Source organism: Chanodichthys erythropterus, chromosome 11, assembly GCF_024489055.1.
Source record: "Chanodichthys erythropterus isolate Z2021 chromosome 11, ASM2448905v1, whole genome shotgun sequence".
NCBI classification, from domain to species: domain Eukaryota; kingdom Metazoa; phylum Chordata; class Actinopteri; order Cypriniformes; family Xenocyprididae; genus Chanodichthys; species Chanodichthys erythropterus.
This window is the reverse complement of record NC_090231.1, coordinates 27,584,621-27,603,086: the sequence shown is the minus strand read 5'-3', so window position 1 is coordinate 27,603,086 and position 18,466 is coordinate 27,584,621. Positions and strand designations below refer to the sequence as shown.

The following is an 18,466-nucleotide window of genomic DNA, read 5'->3' as shown; positions in this document are numbered from 1 at the left end:
AGTACGTGTTATCTGACATAATTAAGATTATTTTTTTCTGACACACACTTAGATCTTGTCATATTTTATTACCATTTTTTAAACTATAGTGAATAAACTAATAATGAATGAAATGTTCAAGGTGTCTGAATAAATTTTGGTTTGATTTTATTTTTTAAGTACTACTCAAGATTTGAAGTTGTTCAAGGTTCTCTGATGTCAGTTAATGGTTACACTCCATTTTTTAATTCTGATATGTTTTTATTTGAAAAGTATTTATTAACAGTATAGAGCTGCAAAATTTGGTCAAAAAATATATTGTGATTATTTTGTCATACATTACGTCATACATTGATATTTTTACATGTATGTCCATGGATTTTTTTTTTAGCTTGGAGATGTATCGCAAAGTTCACAACTTGAGAATTTTGGCCTGTGGTGGGGATGGCACGGTGAGTGAATGTGTGTGTGTGTGTGTGTGTGTGTGTGTGTGTGTAGGCACTACAGTCTTATCTTCCAGACTCTGAGCGGTAGAAGTGATGATTCTCCTGAGTCATAATACTGTGACACTATTCAGATGAGTCATGTGTTTAAGGAGTTTTCTGACATGTAATGCTGATGTGTGTGTCCTGGTTTACCCCATGCTGTCACATCTCCGTAATCCATTTGTGTGAGTAATTAAGAGTGTTAAAGTGGGATCTGAACGCAGTCATATTTGATATACTGACTTTGATCCATGAGAGAGAAGATTAGGAATAATGCCTTAAGTCCAACTGAAATAAGGAGTTTAAATCCACCCATCCTCCACCCTGCTGAACTGCAGTTTTCTAAGTTAAACACTGCATATATTCATATTGAGTTTTTTCCTGTGTGGTTCTATTTTACAAAGCAAGATATTTAACTTTAACTATTTTGAAATTCAGATAGTATATGCCTTTTGCCATTTTTTTTGTGATAAGGACTATTTATGGATTTTTTAAATGAAGTTTTGGGCATTTTATGCATCTCTCTCTCTCTCTCTCTCTCTCTGCTTTATCTCAGGTGGGCTGGATCTTGTCCGCTCTTGATCAGCTGCAGCTAAACCCTTCTCCTGCTGTGGCTGTACTTCCTCTGGGCACAGGAAATGATCTTGCTAGGACTCTAAACTGGGGTGGGGTGAGTGGAAGTTCTGTCAGAAATCTGCACATTCAGACACATTCATCCCAAACAATCAGAACAACTTTATCATGTTCCTCCGTAGTAAATTTTAATGTAATTCATGTAGCAGAGTCTGCTTACTCTCCATTTGTAAGCACTGATTGCTGAATGGGCATTTCTTGTACAACTGTGTGCATGTAGGGTTACACAGATGAACCTCTGAGTAAAATCCTGTCTCACGTTGAGGATGGGAATATTGTACAGCTGGATCGATGGAACCTTATTGTAAAGCCCAACCCAGAGGCAGGCCCAGAGGAGAGAGATGAGCAGGTGACGGACAAGGTAAGAGTGCTGCAGTGCTGTTTTATGTGCAACCAACAGCTGTATAATCTGAAGAGTGATCAATGTTTTTCTGCTCCACAGCTCCCTCTAGACGTCTTCAATAACTACTTCAGCCTGGGGTTTGATGCTCATGTGACTTTAGAGTTCCACGAATCTCGAGGTTGGTGTAAAGGCGCGCTATTTATTAGCCAGACAGCAGTTGCGTGAGAGTTAAAGGCTTGAGTTTCTTTTACGAGGACAGATTGGTACTAAATCTAATTGAGATTAATGATGGTTTGTCCTCTTACTCCACAGAGGCCAACCCTGAGAAATTTAACAGCCGATTCAGAAACAAAATGTTCTATGCAGGGGTAAGTTTAAATGCATGTTATCAATCTTATTGTGAAATGTATTTTTTTTTAAATTAGTTTTAAACTTGTAATTCTTAATCAAATATGTTCTTCCGGTGAAACTTCTATCTGGTAACGTATGCAGGACTTTTCCAATCATTTAAAGGTCCCGTTTTTCGTGGTTTTTTGAAGCTTTGATTGTGTTTATAGTGTGCAATATAACATGTGTTCATGTTTCGCGTGTAAACACAGTATTTTTCACATAATTTACTTATCTGTATACCGCTGTTTCCACTGTCATAAAAACGGGCTGATGACTTCCTTGTTCTATGAAGTCCCTCCTTCAGAAATACGCAACGATTTCTGATTGTGCCAGCGGTTCCTGTGTTGTGATTCGACAGCAGCTTAGCGCTCCTTGCCCGGAAAGGTCACGCCTCTTACCATAACGTGTGCTGCACATAGTTTTACATTACATTATTGTGGTGTTGTGCCGAATGAACACAAAAGACAATAATTCCCGAGAGACTGAACTCTTTAATCTCCACAAGCAGCGACAGAAAATGTACAACGTTAGCACTCACTCAGAAGAGTACCTCATACGGAAAACAGCCATATACATAAACATAGTCCCCTCTTGTGGCCATTATGTGCACTGCAGTCCAACATTAACTATTGCAGTAAGGATACCACAATTATAATTTTCGGGAACCGAGTTAAACATAAATTGTAACCATTGATCTCTAAGTACAGCATCCCTGGGAAGGCCAAACAAAGGTGACTGGACAGCGGGATGAAAATAACACTGTTTCGACGACACTCTACAAACGCAACTCTTGCTCTTCTCCATGGGAGCGCAACAAGACCACGCCCCCTTTTTTTGTGGGCGGAGGTTAGTCAAAAAACTGTTTTAGTGACTTCATTAAAGAAGGAAGTAGAGGGATGTAGTCCAAACTGGCCGTTCGATGTAGGCGATTTCTGTTAAATAAAATATCTCGCTTGGCATTGAACTTTTGAGCTTTAAAATTTTAAAGATTTTATTTATACTCTAACAACAACATTGCACACTAACTAAAGTTTGAAACATGGGATCACGAAGAACGGGACCTTTAACATCCACTTAAGCCCTGCCCCTTTCTAAAAATTGCAAACCCCTAATTGCAAACCCCTACCTTAACTGCAACATTAATGAATATGACAGTGAGTGATGCAAATGATGTTTCCTTTTTCTACAGACAGCGTTTTCTGATTTCTTGATGGGCAGCTCCAAAGACCTGGCTAAACACATCAAAGTAGTGGTACGTACAGAACAACTCTTTTGTGCAAAACAAGAGAGGAAATATTGTGCTTGCCAGAGTGTTTTGATATGTAAATGAATATGCAGTGATTTTTTTTTTTTAGGTTTGACTCTAAGTCTCTATTTGCATGCTTGTTTGTTTGTTTGTTTGCGTTTCTTCCTCTTGGGCTTTGGGCTCTTGAGTACTGAGAGGTAGTGTGTCTAAATTTGAGTTGAAACCTTTTTTCTGCTGACTGTTGGTTTGTTCTGCTGACTTATTCAGTTTATGCTGCTTTCTTCTTTCTCTCATTCTCTGTAGTGTGACGGCACAGATTTGACCTCGAAAGTCCAGGATTTGAAGCTGCAATGCCTGGTCTTTCTCAATATCCCCAGGTAATGTACAAAATCTTTTTTTCTGCAACTTGAATTTTCAGCAGAGTCATTTCTCCAGTCTTCGGTGTGACATGATCCTTCAGAAATCATTTTAATATCAAGAAACATGTCACTTATCTCTAGATTAATTTGTGTGAAGTGTACATTTAAATGTTCCTGTTAATCGCAGGTACTGTGCGGGCACTATGCCATGGGGCAATCCAAGTGAGCATCATGACTTTGAGCCTCAGCGTCATGATGATGGCTGCATTGAAGTCATTGGATTCACAATGACATCACTGGTATGATTCACCTGATTGGATACATTTGAAGTGAGGTTTTAAAGTTGGATTGGTGAATTTACATTCCCTGCTTTGTTTGCTGTAACTATAGGCCACACTGCAGGTCGGAGGTCACGGTGAGAGGTTAAATCAGTGCCGTGAGGTCACCCTTACCACCTTCAAGTCAATCCCCATGCAGGTGGATGGCGAGCCTTGCAAACTAGCGCCATCTGTTATTCACATCTCTCTGCGAAACCAGGCCAACATGGTGCAGAAAACCAAGAGACGCACATCTATACCACTGCTCAATGAGTGAGTCCAACTTATTCTCATACTCATTCCTGGATTGTGTGTGTAGATTAGGGCTGTCACTACATCATATTTTCACTACACAGCTCACGGGACAAAATAATTCACTATAATAATAAAATTGCATTATCTACAGATATTTAAAAAAAATAATGCTGTCAGTCAAATTCATCTTTAATTTTTCTCTTTTTGGTCAATGAATCACACTCAAAATACGAGTGTAGTTGATTGTTGATCTGCACATCCTGCAGACTGGGGTGACTAACAGAATCTGTTTTAGTAAAGTGTCTCGCTTTTCTCTGTCGTGTCCTCCATCATGATTTTTTTGTGACAGTAGTAATATGTTATTGGCACTTGATACAACCCGTTACATGCGCTGGATTATTTATGATTTTATCTACATTGTTATAACGAGATATCGTGATATAAAATGCGTCTATAGTTATCGGTGATGTAAACGATATGATTTGTGATGCAGAGTTAGTATTATCCAAGACTCAACTTACTGTTTTTATAAGTGAGTTTAATAATAGTCAAATTCAGTGAGTTTCATAATAAAGTAAAAATGATAACAAATCCAACACAGAGAACAAAGAACCAGGGAACAGAATAAGTGTACAAAACATAACATCCATGTAGGACAAGATTGGACAAGGAACACAAGAAACACTGGTGTTTAAATACACAAGGGGTAATTGGCAAACAAGACACACCTGGGAACAATCAAAGAAATAATCAACAAGAAAAACTACAAAAGACTGCAAAACATGGCGTAAAAACAGGAAATAACATAAAAATCCACACAAGATCAGGGGAACACAAGACAGGAATCATGACAATTTGTATCAAATCGTGACATGAGTGTATCGTTACACCCCTAATTTTATCATATGTGTTGTATTAACATGATATATACCCTTCAATACCAGTATTTTGCGACACCCCTAGTGTGTAGATGCTATTAAACAAAAGGTGTGACATTTTTGAACAAGGCTCTTTAAAAAAGCAACATCACCAAAATGTACACACACACACACACACACACACACGAGTACTTGGTATGAGCTGATGTTTAATAAAAAGTCAAGTGAGCAGAAAGTTGAATTGATGTCTTTTTCTATTGAGCTGTTACTGAAAGTGTGAAATTTAGTGTGATTTTCTCTCAGTCTCATTTCTTTTCCTTGACACTTGAAGTGAATAAATTACCCTCATAAATGGTTGCTAAGGACAGACATGCTTGCTTAGTCCTGCTGAAATTAGATAATCGCGCTCTCTGAGGTTTTGTTAATTTCACACCTGACCGCTTCGAGGTGAATGCGTTTTATTGACAGCAGATAATGAAACGGCGGTTAAAAAGCTAAATATCGGAAGTGGAGACAGATTTAATTAGCGTGGTGACAGCAGTGCATTTAGTGAAGTGCGAGACACTTTACCTAGCCAAGACAGCATCCGCGTGTAATAGCAAGTATGCTATCAAAAGCCTCAATTTGTGCTGTGTATTCTTAGTTTGTATGATTTTCCTAACTGGAACCTTTTTCCATCCAGTAGTCAGCAACCATTTCCAGAACGGTTACGGATCAGAGTGAGCCGTATCAGCATGCATGATTATGAAGCTCTGCACTACGACAAGGAGAAACTCAAAGAAGCTTGTGAGTATGAAATACACATATTAAAGGTGCCATCGAATGGAAAATTTCATTTACCTTGGCTTAGTTGAATAACAAGAGTTCAGTACATGGAAAAGACATACAGTGAGCCTCAAACACCATTGTTTCCTCCTTCTTATATAAATCTCATTTGTTTAAAAGAAGAACAGGCGAATCTCAACATAACACCAGTATTCAGCAACAGGATCATTAATATGTATGCCCCCAATATTTGCATATGCCAGGCCATGTTCAAGGCATTAGACAAGGGCAGCCAGTATTAACGTCTGGATGTGCACAGCTGAATCATCAGACTAAGTAAGCAAGCAAGAACAACAGCGAAAAATTGCAGATGGAGCAATAATAACTGACATGATATCGTGATATTTTTAGTGATATTTGTAAATTGTCTTTCTAAATGTTTCGTTAGCATGTTGCTAATGTACTGTTAAATGTGGTTAAAGTTACCATAGTTTCTTACTGTATTCACAGAGACAAGAGCCGTCGCTATATTCATTTTCAAACACTTGCAGTCTGTATAATTCATAAACAACTTCCTTCTTTATAAATCTCTCCAACAGTGTGTAATGTTAGCTTTAGCCACGAAGCATATAGCCTCAAACTCATTCAGAATCAAATGTAAACATCCAAATAAATACTACACTCACATGATCTGATGTATGCATGCAGCATGCATGACGAACACTTTGTAAACATCCATTTTGAGAGTTATATTAGCTGTGTGAACTTTGTTTATGCTGTTTAAGGCAAGCGCGAGCTCCAGGGGCGGGGAGCGTGAGGAATTAAAGGGGCCGCAGCGTGAATCGGTGCATTTCTAATTATGCCCCAAAATCTATGGGGTATTTTGAGCTGAAACTTTACAGACATATTCAGGGGACAACTTAGACTTATATTACATGTTGTAAAAAAAAACGTTCGATGACACCTTTAACATTACAGTTCAGCAAATGCACTGGTGATTTTAGTTGTAAAGTAATCAATTTGAACTATTTGCAAATAATATTTTATTTTAAATTCAGCATGAAATTGAAGTTGGAATAGTATTTTCTTCCTTATTGTGATGTATATCCAAGTAAAACAGCTTCTCGAAAAATAAAAAATGTAGGGTGGGACTTGAGTTTGTCCCTTTGGAATTGATTAGATCATTGGATGGTAGAGTTATCAAAAGTACCAACTTCGGTACCAAGTCGGTACTAAAATTTTAAAAATTTGATGCTTTGAGCGCTGTTGAGCAGATTCATAAACATCTCTGATTGGCCAATGTGTTGACGTGCTCATCGGATATGTCTGTGATTGGCTTCAATGATCAACGCTTCAAAAACATGTTGTAAATAGTCATCAATGACGCTCTTCACCGATCAATTACACAGTTACACACAGGAGCGTTCGAAAGCAGGCATCTATCGTGGACCAGTCTGCTGATAGATGCCTGCTTTCAAACGCTCCCACTCCTGCTTTCAAATTCAAACTCTGTTTGTTTTCAAACACTCCTGTGCATCGATCATTGTAGCCAATCACAGACATAGCCGATGAGCACGTCAACACAATGGCCAATCAGGTGTTTACGATTCTGCTCAACAGCGCTGAAAGCGTGAGTGACAGGATGTTCCGTCCTTGCGCCAGTAAACACGTCATCAGATAAGACAAAAGATGACACTGCAAGAGGGGAGGGGAAGTTATTTTGAGTAAAGATTACAAGGGCATTTTTTTATTAAATAATGATATGCATGGATAGATCATTTATGTTAAATTATTCAAAATTACATTTAATTTTTTTTTTTTTTGCACTTTAAAATATGCACACATTCACTCATATTCAAGCTGCAGTTCTATTTCTCAACACTAGGTGTCGTCCCATCGCTACATTGAGTGGTTATGGGGTGTACTGATGGAACAGACACAGTTGGGTCACTGAGAATAATATTCAGATTCAGGTTTATGCTGCTATTGTGTTTTGACAGATCATTTTGTGCCGTTAATGCCACACATTTCTGGTTTTGTTGATATATCAGCAGCTGTTTAAGAAACCATTCTCTGTAACATATTCTGCTAGTGTGTATTAGAACATCTGTGTATTTGTTTGTGTGTGTATGTGTGTGTGAGAGAGTGAGTGCGCAATAGAAATAGTAAGTATGTCTTCATGCACAGTCATAATCAAGCTATCTGTCTAAGTATGACACAATGCGTTATAAGATAATTGAACTACTGAATACGCATTGCGCATCACTTCTCTTTTTCAGAAGCACTCTATGCCGAGACCAATTGTAGTGTGAGTAACGTGTATATATGCTGGACGAAGCATAGCTACAAACACATTATCTAGGCCTGTTAGTCTAACTTCTCAAAAAAGAATAGACTTGCATGATGTTCATGTGACATTTTATAAAGACAAATTATTGCTTTAGTTTTACTGAAATCAAATTTTTAAAGTGCATGAGAAAGCGATTCGCTCTTTGTTGTTCATACAGTTGTTCTGCACGCTCTCCTTTGCGGTAGAAAAATATACCACACATCCCTGTTTCTATTCTACTCACTGCTGTCCATCACTCTTCACTCTTCTGAAGAACGTTGACAATACCACCAACTCAACAGAAAGAGAGAGAGCGCAGAACAAACCTGAATTGAATTTGAGAAATGACTGTTCAGATGTTGCTAAGCAACCCAACATTCCTCAATGGAAGAGACCTCTCCCATATCTCGCTACTCTCTCTCTCTTTGCTCGTTTCTTCCTGCTTCCCCTGTCGTTCTCACTCTCTCGCACCCCACTTTGTCAAAGAAACTTGCCATCCTCTTGAGAAACCTCATTTCATTTAGAAATATTACCCTGCCTCTCTGAAGCCTGTGAGACTCAGCTCAGGGTAGGACAGGGTAGGACTGCTCCTCCAGCTTTCAAACGTACACTACTGCACCTCCATAATGTTAAGGGTGGTTGGAGTGCGTCACGTTACAGTTGGGATTTCAGTGTAGGTTCTATGCCTTTCACCCTTTTCCTCTAAAGTAAATCGAGAATGTCCATATGCATGAAGAGGACACATGTACCCACAGCAACCACTGCACAAACATCATATTTCATCATATTCTCTCAATGACACATATAAGAGCAGACCTACAGCCATGTGTCTACAAAAGCCTGCAGTGGTTTAGACTCTAGTGCAGACAAAATTGCCTCCCCATCATGTCCTATTACTGTCTGATCTTGTTTCATGAGGAATCTGTAGATTAGTTTGAATGAGACTGATTGAGTCTGAGCCAGTACATGTTGCATATGACTGCCATAAATCATATTCATCAACTCTTCTGCTTATATACTTATATATTCACAAAGATAGAGATTAACCATCTTATACATTAAATAATTTAGAAGGCTTTCTTTCTTTCTTTCTTTCTTTCTTTCTTTCTTTCTTTCTTTCTTTCTTTCTTTCTTTCTTTCTTTCTTTCTTTCTTTTATTTTTACTCTTTCACCCATTGCTGATCAGTATCTCCTGAGAGGAAAAATGTGGGCCAAGTTTTTCACAACATGCAGGAAACTGTTACTGTGAGAGTGATGGAAAGATTCTGTTTCTTCTCCTCATCTCTCGTTCTAACTTTTCGTCTCTTTCCATCCTTATTGCAGCGATTCCACTGGGTCTCATCGTTGTCCCGGGAGACAGTGATTTGGAAACCTGCCGAGCTCACATCGAGAGACTACAGGAGGTAAAATATGAGAGGGTGGGGTTTAACAGATGGAGTGGGGTAAAAATGAGAAATGAAGAGGACAGGAAAAGAGAGAAGAGGAGAGAGGTGTTGGAGTTTGATTAATGATGGGAACAGTCAGTCACAGTCAGAACATAAGGAGGGAAAAGTTATATTGCACTACAGATACAGTACAGAACAGTGGTGCTCAACTAGTTTGTCCTTTAGGACACAGATTGTAGTGGCAACACAGTATGGTTTATGTACAATGGGAAAGAAAAATCAGCAACACCTTCATGAACAATAGTTGAATAGTAAAATAGGTATTAAGAAATCAATAAACAGTAGTTTTTACAAGGGTAAATAAAGAACTCGTTGTTTCAGAAAGTACTGTACAGTGCTTCCTTTACTCTTTACTTTAAAAACTATGTCTATAAAGGGTAATATTTTATGTATGTGAGGTCTGAGATGTGGGAACTGTGAAGAGAGAGAAGGCAAACAGTTTGCAGTTCAGCTCAATATTGCCATCTAATAAGCCAATATAGTCTTAAATATCCTGCATAGTATTTCATCTTTTATAACATGATATTTTGACCAGTGTGTTCAATCTTGATTTTGGTAAAATGTTTCTTTTCCCCATAAAAAATTACAGTTTTGGACAGATAAGGTAATAAAAAATAAATTTAAAAATCCCTTAAAGTAACTACAGATGAGCATGTAAAGCAAATATTTTTTTTTTTAATTCTGTGCAGAGCATGCCCCCCTCCAGCCCACGCAATGTTCTCACCTTTTTCCCCCTTACCTGTTTTCATCCCTGATTATTTGTTTTTGCCATTCTGTCCTTGTTTTAATTCATACTTTCCCATTGAGAAACAGTGGTTGCACAAATAACTTCACGTTCAGCTGGAAAATGAAATGATTTCCAAACCAGTCAGAGCTACTTTTTGGTTTGATTTTGTTATCGTATGGAAGGCAAGAGATTATACTGTAAATGATTGAGAAATCTTATATGATTGTTTGTGTGTATCTGAACTGATGGGCTGTGTGCCTGATCAGATGGGGTTTGTGTGTGTATGTATCTAATGTAATGGGGTCTCCTGCAGGACTTTGTGTCGTGTCATCCATCTCTGCAGCGGCTGGTGCTCCAGGTGGGTAAGACACCTGTGAGAGGTGAGACAGGCACACCTTGAGCACTTTCAGGAACAAGACTGGAAATACAGCCTGGACAAAGAATCTAGAAAACCAAACAGAGTGCTGTTTGTACTAAGGCCTATCAAATTTTGATGGACATTTCTGCACAAACCCACATAAAAACTTCAGCAGTACATTTGGCTCAGAGGCATGTTTACCTTGAGAGTGCCTAAACCTCAGAAGAGATAAAATAAGAGAGTTTGTTTTCAGATAGAGCTTAACATGATCCCTAAAGCAGAGTATTCTGCAATTCATCCTAAATCTCTCCCACATAATTCTCTGAGATTAGAGCACTCTAGCGCCTCCTAGACACTAGTCTAGTTTGCAGACGTAAAGAACCTTCATTAGTATGGCATTCCCTCACGACAGATGTTATGGGTGAAACTTCAAATAGGCACAAATTATTGCATAGTAAATGCTTGCTATGCTAAATCCACTCGCTCTGAGCTCCGTTCCCTGGATATTTCCCCTGGATCCTAAGTGCTCCCATGTGCTTTGTGTGGATGGATGCCTTCGATCACGTTTAGCTTCTGTTGAGAATGGCAGCTTTCTTTAAAGTGGTAGTGCATGCAGGTGTTGTGTTCATTATGTGTTTGTGGATTCTGTGAGTGTAGTCTTTGTAATGTGTATTTGACTCTGTTGCATGACTTGCATAGATCTTCAAATGGCAGTTTGGCGCTTTAGGGAAAGAGACTAATAGATGTGACAGGAAACAATGACAGGTCTCTCTCTCTGTGTGTGTGTGTGTGTGTGTGTGTATGTGTGAGGTGACAATAGTGAACTTTCACACTGTTCATATGCTGCTCATTTTCTTTAAATGGCATAAACTGACACTAATCAGAACTGCATCACTCTTTCTTCTCTTCCTATCCCTTACCCCATACTTCCTCCTTCTCTCTTTCACAGGAAGGTGAAGGGGCCAAATCGAAGGCTATATCATCTCAGAGGCTGTCGCCAAAATGGTGCTTTCTCGATTGTGAGTATTCTTTTCACAGTAGTTTGGATGGTAGAATTCAGACAGTCAGATCTGGGGTACTGAACAGCAAGTGTGCCATAGTGGCCCTCAAGGTTGTGGGCTGGAGTTGTGTTTATCAGTGCACAAAGCTGTAGGTGTTTGCAGTGAATAAAATGGCAAAGAGTAAAGGTCAGAGATTCAAAACCATGAATCAGACCCACAAAATATTCTCTTATCAGTGCTAGAATCAAAGCGAGGCAAAGAGGAAAAGAGAAAGAGTCATGAATCTCCATACTAAAGAACAGAATCTACTCTGACATTTCAGTGCTAATAAGGAGTGCCAGGATGATTACTGTCAGCGGGAGAGAATTACAGCCACGGAGAAAGAGGGAGGAGCTGTTTACATCATATTAACTGCATGTCTGACATGATGAACTCTTTGGGTATGTGTGTTCCACCAGGTCACACCAGCAGGTCGGCAGGAACTCTGAAAATGTATGAAAGAAGCATCACTCAGGCATGCACGTGATGTACAGTACAGTTGATGCTGAAAATTCAACTTTGCCGTCACACGTTTAATATATATTCAAATAGAAAACGGCTATTTTACAATGTAATATACTATTTCACAATATTACTGTTTACTGCATTTTTGATAAAAAAAAATAAATAAATGCAGCCTTGTTGAGCATGATACTTGAAATTGTACTGACCTCAAAGGTTTGGAGGGTAGTATATTTTTAAATAGTGCTTTATTGTTTGTTTTACACTTTATCCTACTAGCCCATTATTGGCACCATATGGACCTTTCAGTGTGAAGCTGTGAAGATTTCGATTAACGTCAGTTTGATGAAAAATGGAGAATCAAACTGTATAAGTCTATTTATTCTTGATAAAAAGAATGCAACCTAGTAGTATCCATATACACTTATAAAGTACCATATAATGGCAACTAATTAAATAAAAAGAGTGATGAGGGTAAAAATAATATGGGCTTCAAAGAGTCAAATGACACACTTCCTATGACAGCATTTCCCAATGCACTGAAGCAAAAAGTTAATACACAATAATGTATTCTATGAGAATTGATAAATAGTAATAGCTTTTTTCGCCACATATAGCCAGGTGTTGTTTTTGTTGAGAGGTGCGTTGAAACATTGACGCGAGTTGTGTTGAAAGGGCCATCAGACTTCCTTTGACAGCATCTCGAGATATGGGGAGTCAGTCATCATTATACACAAATCCTCTGTGACAGCTGAGTCACATTCACATAGATCCTAAACTGCTACACATCAAATCAGTGAAATGACAGTACATCACAATCCCCTGTTCAGTACTTGCATCTTTCCACCCTTTTCATCTTTTCATTCCAGTCCCTCCTTCCTCTCTTCCCACTGGCCCAGAGCAGAACTCATCTCCTCATTTTAAGACTAAAAAGCTTCCGAGGGCTTTATTACCAGAGCAGAGAGCTGCAGCAGAGCTTTTCAGAGTGATTGTGGCAGCATTTCTGATCTCAGCTCAGTGTTATGAAGTTGCTGCCAAATAATTACCAGTTCAAGCAAGGAAAGTCTGATCCGAGGCCAGTGTTATGGAGTTTTCATGAATCGTGGAATAGATTGTTCATGCCCCAGAGCAGCAATAAGGGGCAGGATGTCACCAGAGTGTAAGGAATCATGTGCATTCATTACTTTTGCTGCAAATGTGTTATTTACAGGTACAAGGACAAGCTCTTGGGAATTTGTTTGTGTGAATTTTCAGCACATGCATTCTCTTTGGGAGTAATTTGCTTTGGTGAGATGTGAGACCTGTGGCAATCTCTCTTTTCCCGCTCATTAAGACAACATGAGGGGAGTGTCACACACCTTCACAAATCTTGCAACACCATTGGTCTAAATACCTGGCATGCCTTCTTGTGGCACCCTCTGATTCGTTCAGATCATCTTACTGACATCTGTTGCAGCCAACCCTGTCGAGGACTGTCATGAGCTGTGTCGAAATATTTTAAGAGCTTTCTTCTTTGATAGATTTATTTCACATGCATATCAGGACACTCTAAAAAATGCGGGGACAAAAACAACCCAATTCGGGTCATTTTGGCATCCCAGCACTGGGTTGTTTTGACCCAGCTGGGCAGTGTTGGGTGTGATGCATTACTAAGTAATTCATAACTGTAATTTAATTACTTTTCCCTTGAAAAAGTAAAGGATTGGTCTTAATTTTTCTGTGATTTAATTATAGTTACTTATGATGTAATTGCATTAAATACTGTATAGACTATGGAACTATACTATATAAAACAATTAATTTGAAATGTAACATTGAAATTTAACATCTAGTGTTAATTGTATGTTTTTTTTTTAATGTAATTTTCTCCCTTTAAATAGGGAGTAGATTAATTTATGCAATTTTTAAATTTACTTGAAAGAATTAAAAGAGCAGTTTCTTGTCTAACCTTGTATTGTTCAACTGGTTGAGGTTGATATGTGTTTTAATAAGTAATTAGCCATAAGTAATGCAATGCATTTTAGAGAGAGTAATTAGCACAGTAATCTAGTTACACCATTGAAGATGTAATTAGTAACTAGTAATTAATTACCTTTTAGAGTAACTTACCCAACAGTGGAGCTGGATTAGGTTAAATGTTTGACCCAATATTTTTTTAACTCAACTAATATTTAAACATTACTATACTGCTGGGTTACAGTTAACCCAAAATCCGGCAGGAAACGACTGAGATGCCCTTGAGCAAAACACCTAACCCCCAATTGCTCCCTGTACGCCACAGTGAATGTGTGTGTCCACGGCTTGCAGTGTTTGTGTGTGTGCTCGCTGCTCCTAATCCACTTACTTGAAGGGGGTTAAATGCAAATTCTGAGTATGGGTTTCCATACTTGGCCTTATTGTCACGTTTTTTTTTTTAATTTGTTTTTTTTTTTTATTTAAAGGCGAAAAATTTTTGATAAGCAAAAACACCCAGAAATAGAAAAAAAATATAGGCAAAAGTAACAACACATGATAAAATAACCCAGTGAGTGTCAGAGTGTAAATGTTGAAAGAGTATTTTTGTGTAATTTGAGACCTGATCTGAAGGTCCGGTACCTAATCAAAGGGCTGATTTGGGTTCTTATTTATGTTTACAGCTACAACAGCTGATCGATTCTACAGGATTGATCGAGCTCAAGTGAGTCCTCCATACAATACCTCTTAGAGTAATTTGAGCTAAAATTGAGCAATTTTGATTGTCCACAAACAAACCAATCACATTTGTCTGCCGTCTGTCTCAGGAGCATCTTAACTACGTGACTGAGATTTCTCAGGATGAGCTGTTCGTTTTGGACCCAGAACTGGTTCTCACAGAGACGGTCAGCACATCACCAGGCATGCCAGACCTGGTGGACTCTGGTGATGTCCCGTCTGATCCACGTAAATTTGCCTTCCCATCATCCTCCTCTTCTCCACCAAACTCACCTGGACCTAGGTGAGACACCGCAAATACACACATGGACAAACACACAGGAAACTGTTTCATTGTATCCAGTGCCATTATGTAAAGGGATAGTTTACTCAAAACTGATTTACTTACCCTCATGTCATTCCAAACCTGTTTGACTGAATTTCTCTGGAACACAAGAAAATATTTTGAAAAATGTATTTTTTTTTTCATACAATGAGGTCAATCAGGTCCAATTTTGTATTGGGAACCCGTTATATGGTTAAAAATAGTTCGAGAGACATTCTTTGAAAAATATCTTATACATGACATACTGTTAGATTGACTACAAAATATATTTATATGTACAGTGCTCACCCCCTTTAAAAAGTAATATTTTAAACAATATCTCAATGAACACAAAAACAATCTCCAAAATGTTGACAAGACTAAGTTTAATATAACATCTGTTTAACTTATGAAAGTAAGGTTAATAATGTAAATTAGATTACATATTTTTCAGTTTTACTCAAATTAGGGTGATGCAAAAATGAGTACACCCCACAACAAACACTACTACATCTAGTACTTTGTCTGGCCTCCATGATTTTTAATGACAGCATCAAGTCTTCTAGGCATGGAATGAACAAGTTGGCGACATTTTGCAACATCGATCTTTTTCCATTCTTCAAGAATGACCTCTTTTAGAGACTGGATGCTGGATGGAGAGTGATGCTCAGCTTGTCTCTTCAGAATTCCCCATAGGTGTTCGATTGGGTTCAGATCAGGAGCCACTGAATCACTTTCACCCTGTTCTTCTTCAGAAATCCAACAGTGGCCTTAGATGTGTTTAGGATTATTGTCATGTTGGAAAAGTGCACGACGACAAGGAGCACGGAATGATAGTAGCATCTTCTCTTTCAGTATAGAGCAGTACATCTGTGAATTCATGAGCTCCCCGACACCAGCAGCACTCATGCAGCCACATAAGGACACTGCCACCACCATGTTTCACTGTAGGCACCATGCATTTTTCTTTGTATTCCTCCCCTTTGCGGCGTCATACAGTTTAGAAGCCATCAGTTCCAAAAACATTTATCTTGGTCTCATCGCTCCAGAGTATAGAGTCCCAGTAGTCTTCATCTTTGTCAGCATGGGCCCTGGCAAACTCTAGGCAGGCTTTTTTGTGCCTGGGCTTTAGGAAAGGCTTCTTTCATGGACGGCACCCATGCATGCCATTCCTCTGCAGTGCACCTCCTGTCGAGCGGTTAACTTCCGTGGATTACCTGGACATCTCTGTGAGATGGTTTCAGTTCCATCTTTTTCCATCATCCTTCACCTTTCTGGTGTAATGAAATTATTTTCTTTCTCAGGTCTTGTGACACTTCTCTTCCATGGGGTGCCATTGCTGACAGCATGAAATGGGAAGGGGTTTTTACACCCTTTTATAGTCAACTGTCTGCTGGACACCTGTGTAATGAATAATTAGACTCACCTGTTGATGAATTCTTGTTAAATTAGACATTTGTAGTCTAAAATTTAGCTTTGCTCCAGAAACTTTCAGTGGGGTGTACTCACTCAATGTTTTCCATTGGGAGCCATAAACAATAGCTGTTGGGTAATACAATCATGACATAATCAGAAGAGAGTTTGAATCACCCTAATTTGAGTAAATTATACTCAATTATAAGTTATAAGTTAAACAGATGTTATCTAAAACTTAGTCTTGTCAACATTTTGGAAATTGTTTTTGTGTTCATTGAGATATTGTTTAAAATGTTACTTTTCAAAGGGGGTGTACTCATTTAAGCTGAGCACTGTATATGTACAAGTTTGGAACAACTCAATGTGTTACCCAAAAATGAAAATTCTGCCATCAATTACTCACCCTAAGCTAATCTTTGCCTTTCCTGTCAGTATAATGATGTGTTGATAAATTAGTTATTTCATACAAACTTTCGTACAGGGAGACATGTTCAATATCATCAGTCACTAATAACTCAGATGGCTGTTAGATGACAGCAGCTTCTGCTTTGTAAATTCAGCCAACTCAGAGCAGTAGAGCATCGAGCCGCCTGGTGGCAGTGTGATTCTCACAGCTTTGTACAAATGCTACACTACATTAACAACATTAATTCTAAAGTACAGAGAACTGTATGTTTAACATCCACCTTGAGCGCTTAATAGTTTTTGCTTTTGAAATGCTTTTAATATACAGTAAACACATGTGTAGGCAGGTTCATACATGAATGTCTATGCATGTTTGCATATGGGAATGAGAATGTGATTGTGAGATTGTGTGTGTATAATTATGTGGTACAGAGTGAATAAAACAGTGTTTCCTGCAGCCCAGAGCTTGATCCGATCCTCTATTTATAGCTGCCTGAAAAAGTCATACAGCACCGGAGCCCCTGCTAATCTCCTCTCTCTGTCTCTCTCTCTCTCTCTCTCTCTCTCTGTGTGTGTGTGTGTGTGGTTGGAGGGGGTAAGAGAACTCAAGACAGAGAATACAGACAGTAATTTAGCTTTTTTCTGCATTTCATTTTTCTGTCTTTGTAAAGATTTAATTATTAAGTTGTAAAGATTTTGATGAAATCAATTGATATTATTTTATGTGTAAATCAATATTTAGCTTGGGCCATCATTCATCACACATCATTTCTATTTAGTAAATGTAAAAAGGTCTGTAGGGAAGGTGCATTTGTTTATTTTTATTTTATATTGTTCAGTGTTATTTACCTTATTGGAAGGCTCTGCTGAAAAGAGTATGAATTTCCATTTCTGGTCCAGACTGGTTAATGCTGATTATGTGCTGGTGAATCTTGTCAACATGGTTATTCTGGTGAAGCTGGTTGATCATTGAAGTCTTGCTGGTTAAGCTAGTTAAGAAGCCTGGTGGGGACACCTTCATGCTAGCATTCAATGATGGGGACCAACTTCCAAAAAACAACCATTTAAAAGTTTGGGATCAGCAAGAATTTAATAAAGTGTCATTTATAATGTTACAAAAGATTTCTATTTCAAATCGATTCTATTCTTTTGAACTTTCCGTTATGTTTATTAATATATCTAGAAAAAATGTATCATGGTTTCCACAAAAATATGAAGCATCACATCTGTTTTCAACATTGATAATAATTAGAAATGTCTCTTGAGCAGCAAATCAGCTTATTAGAATGATTTCTAAATGATCATGTGGCACTGAAGAAGACTTGAGTAATGATCACAATTACATTTTAAAATTATATATAAAAAACAAAACATATTTCACAATAGTACTGTTTTACTATTATTTTACTGCATTGTTTTACTGTTTTACTATGAATAGATACTCAGCTACTCTAATGCGGCGATGCGTGCTGCAGTAGCACTGTCATATCTGGCTATAACATGTTATTTAGCCTATAACACACTCTCACATGTTTAATTTTTTAGTTTTTTTGGGAGGAGTTAAATTTACATATGTGGTTTCAACAACCAGATGCATTTAGACCTGTTCGGTTTTGACTGGAATGCGTCCCAGACCACC

The 18,466-nt window shown here is 38.2% G+C and overlaps 1 protein-coding gene across 15 annotated transcripts in view; it reads left to right on the top strand.

Moving 5' to 3' along the window:
- Positions 1-18,466, top strand: part of dgkza (diacylglycerol kinase, zeta a) — a 116,624-nt gene that overhangs the window by 71,508 nt on the left and 26,650 nt on the right. For 10 of the 15 annotated variants that reach the window (XM_067402219.1, XM_067402209.1, XM_067402222.1 and 7 more), the window contains 15 exons: positions 371-431; positions 1,021-1,134; positions 1,318-1,458; positions 1,540-1,618; positions 1,753-1,808; positions 3,020-3,082; positions 3,380-3,453; positions 3,623-3,734; positions 3,826-4,025; positions 5,568-5,671; positions 9,303-9,382; positions 10,465-10,509; positions 11,459-11,528; positions 14,648-14,688; positions 14,792-14,985. In XM_067402219.1, coding sequence (XP_067258320.1) covers positions 371-431; positions 1,021-1,134; positions 1,318-1,458; positions 1,540-1,618; positions 1,753-1,808; positions 3,020-3,082; positions 3,380-3,453; positions 3,623-3,734; positions 3,826-4,025; positions 5,568-5,671; positions 9,303-9,382; positions 10,465-10,509; positions 11,459-11,528; positions 14,648-14,688; positions 14,792-14,985 — 1,434 coding nt within the window. The remainder of the gene's footprint in view (positions 1-370; positions 432-1,020; positions 1,135-1,317; positions 1,459-1,539; positions 1,619-1,752; positions 1,809-3,019; positions 3,083-3,379; positions 3,454-3,622; positions 3,735-3,825; positions 4,026-5,567; positions 5,672-9,302; positions 9,383-10,464; positions 10,510-11,458; positions 11,529-14,647; positions 14,689-14,791; positions 14,986-18,466) is intronic. The other 5 variants (XM_067402210.1, XM_067402217.1, XM_067402212.1 and 2 more) reach the window with 3 other exon arrangements.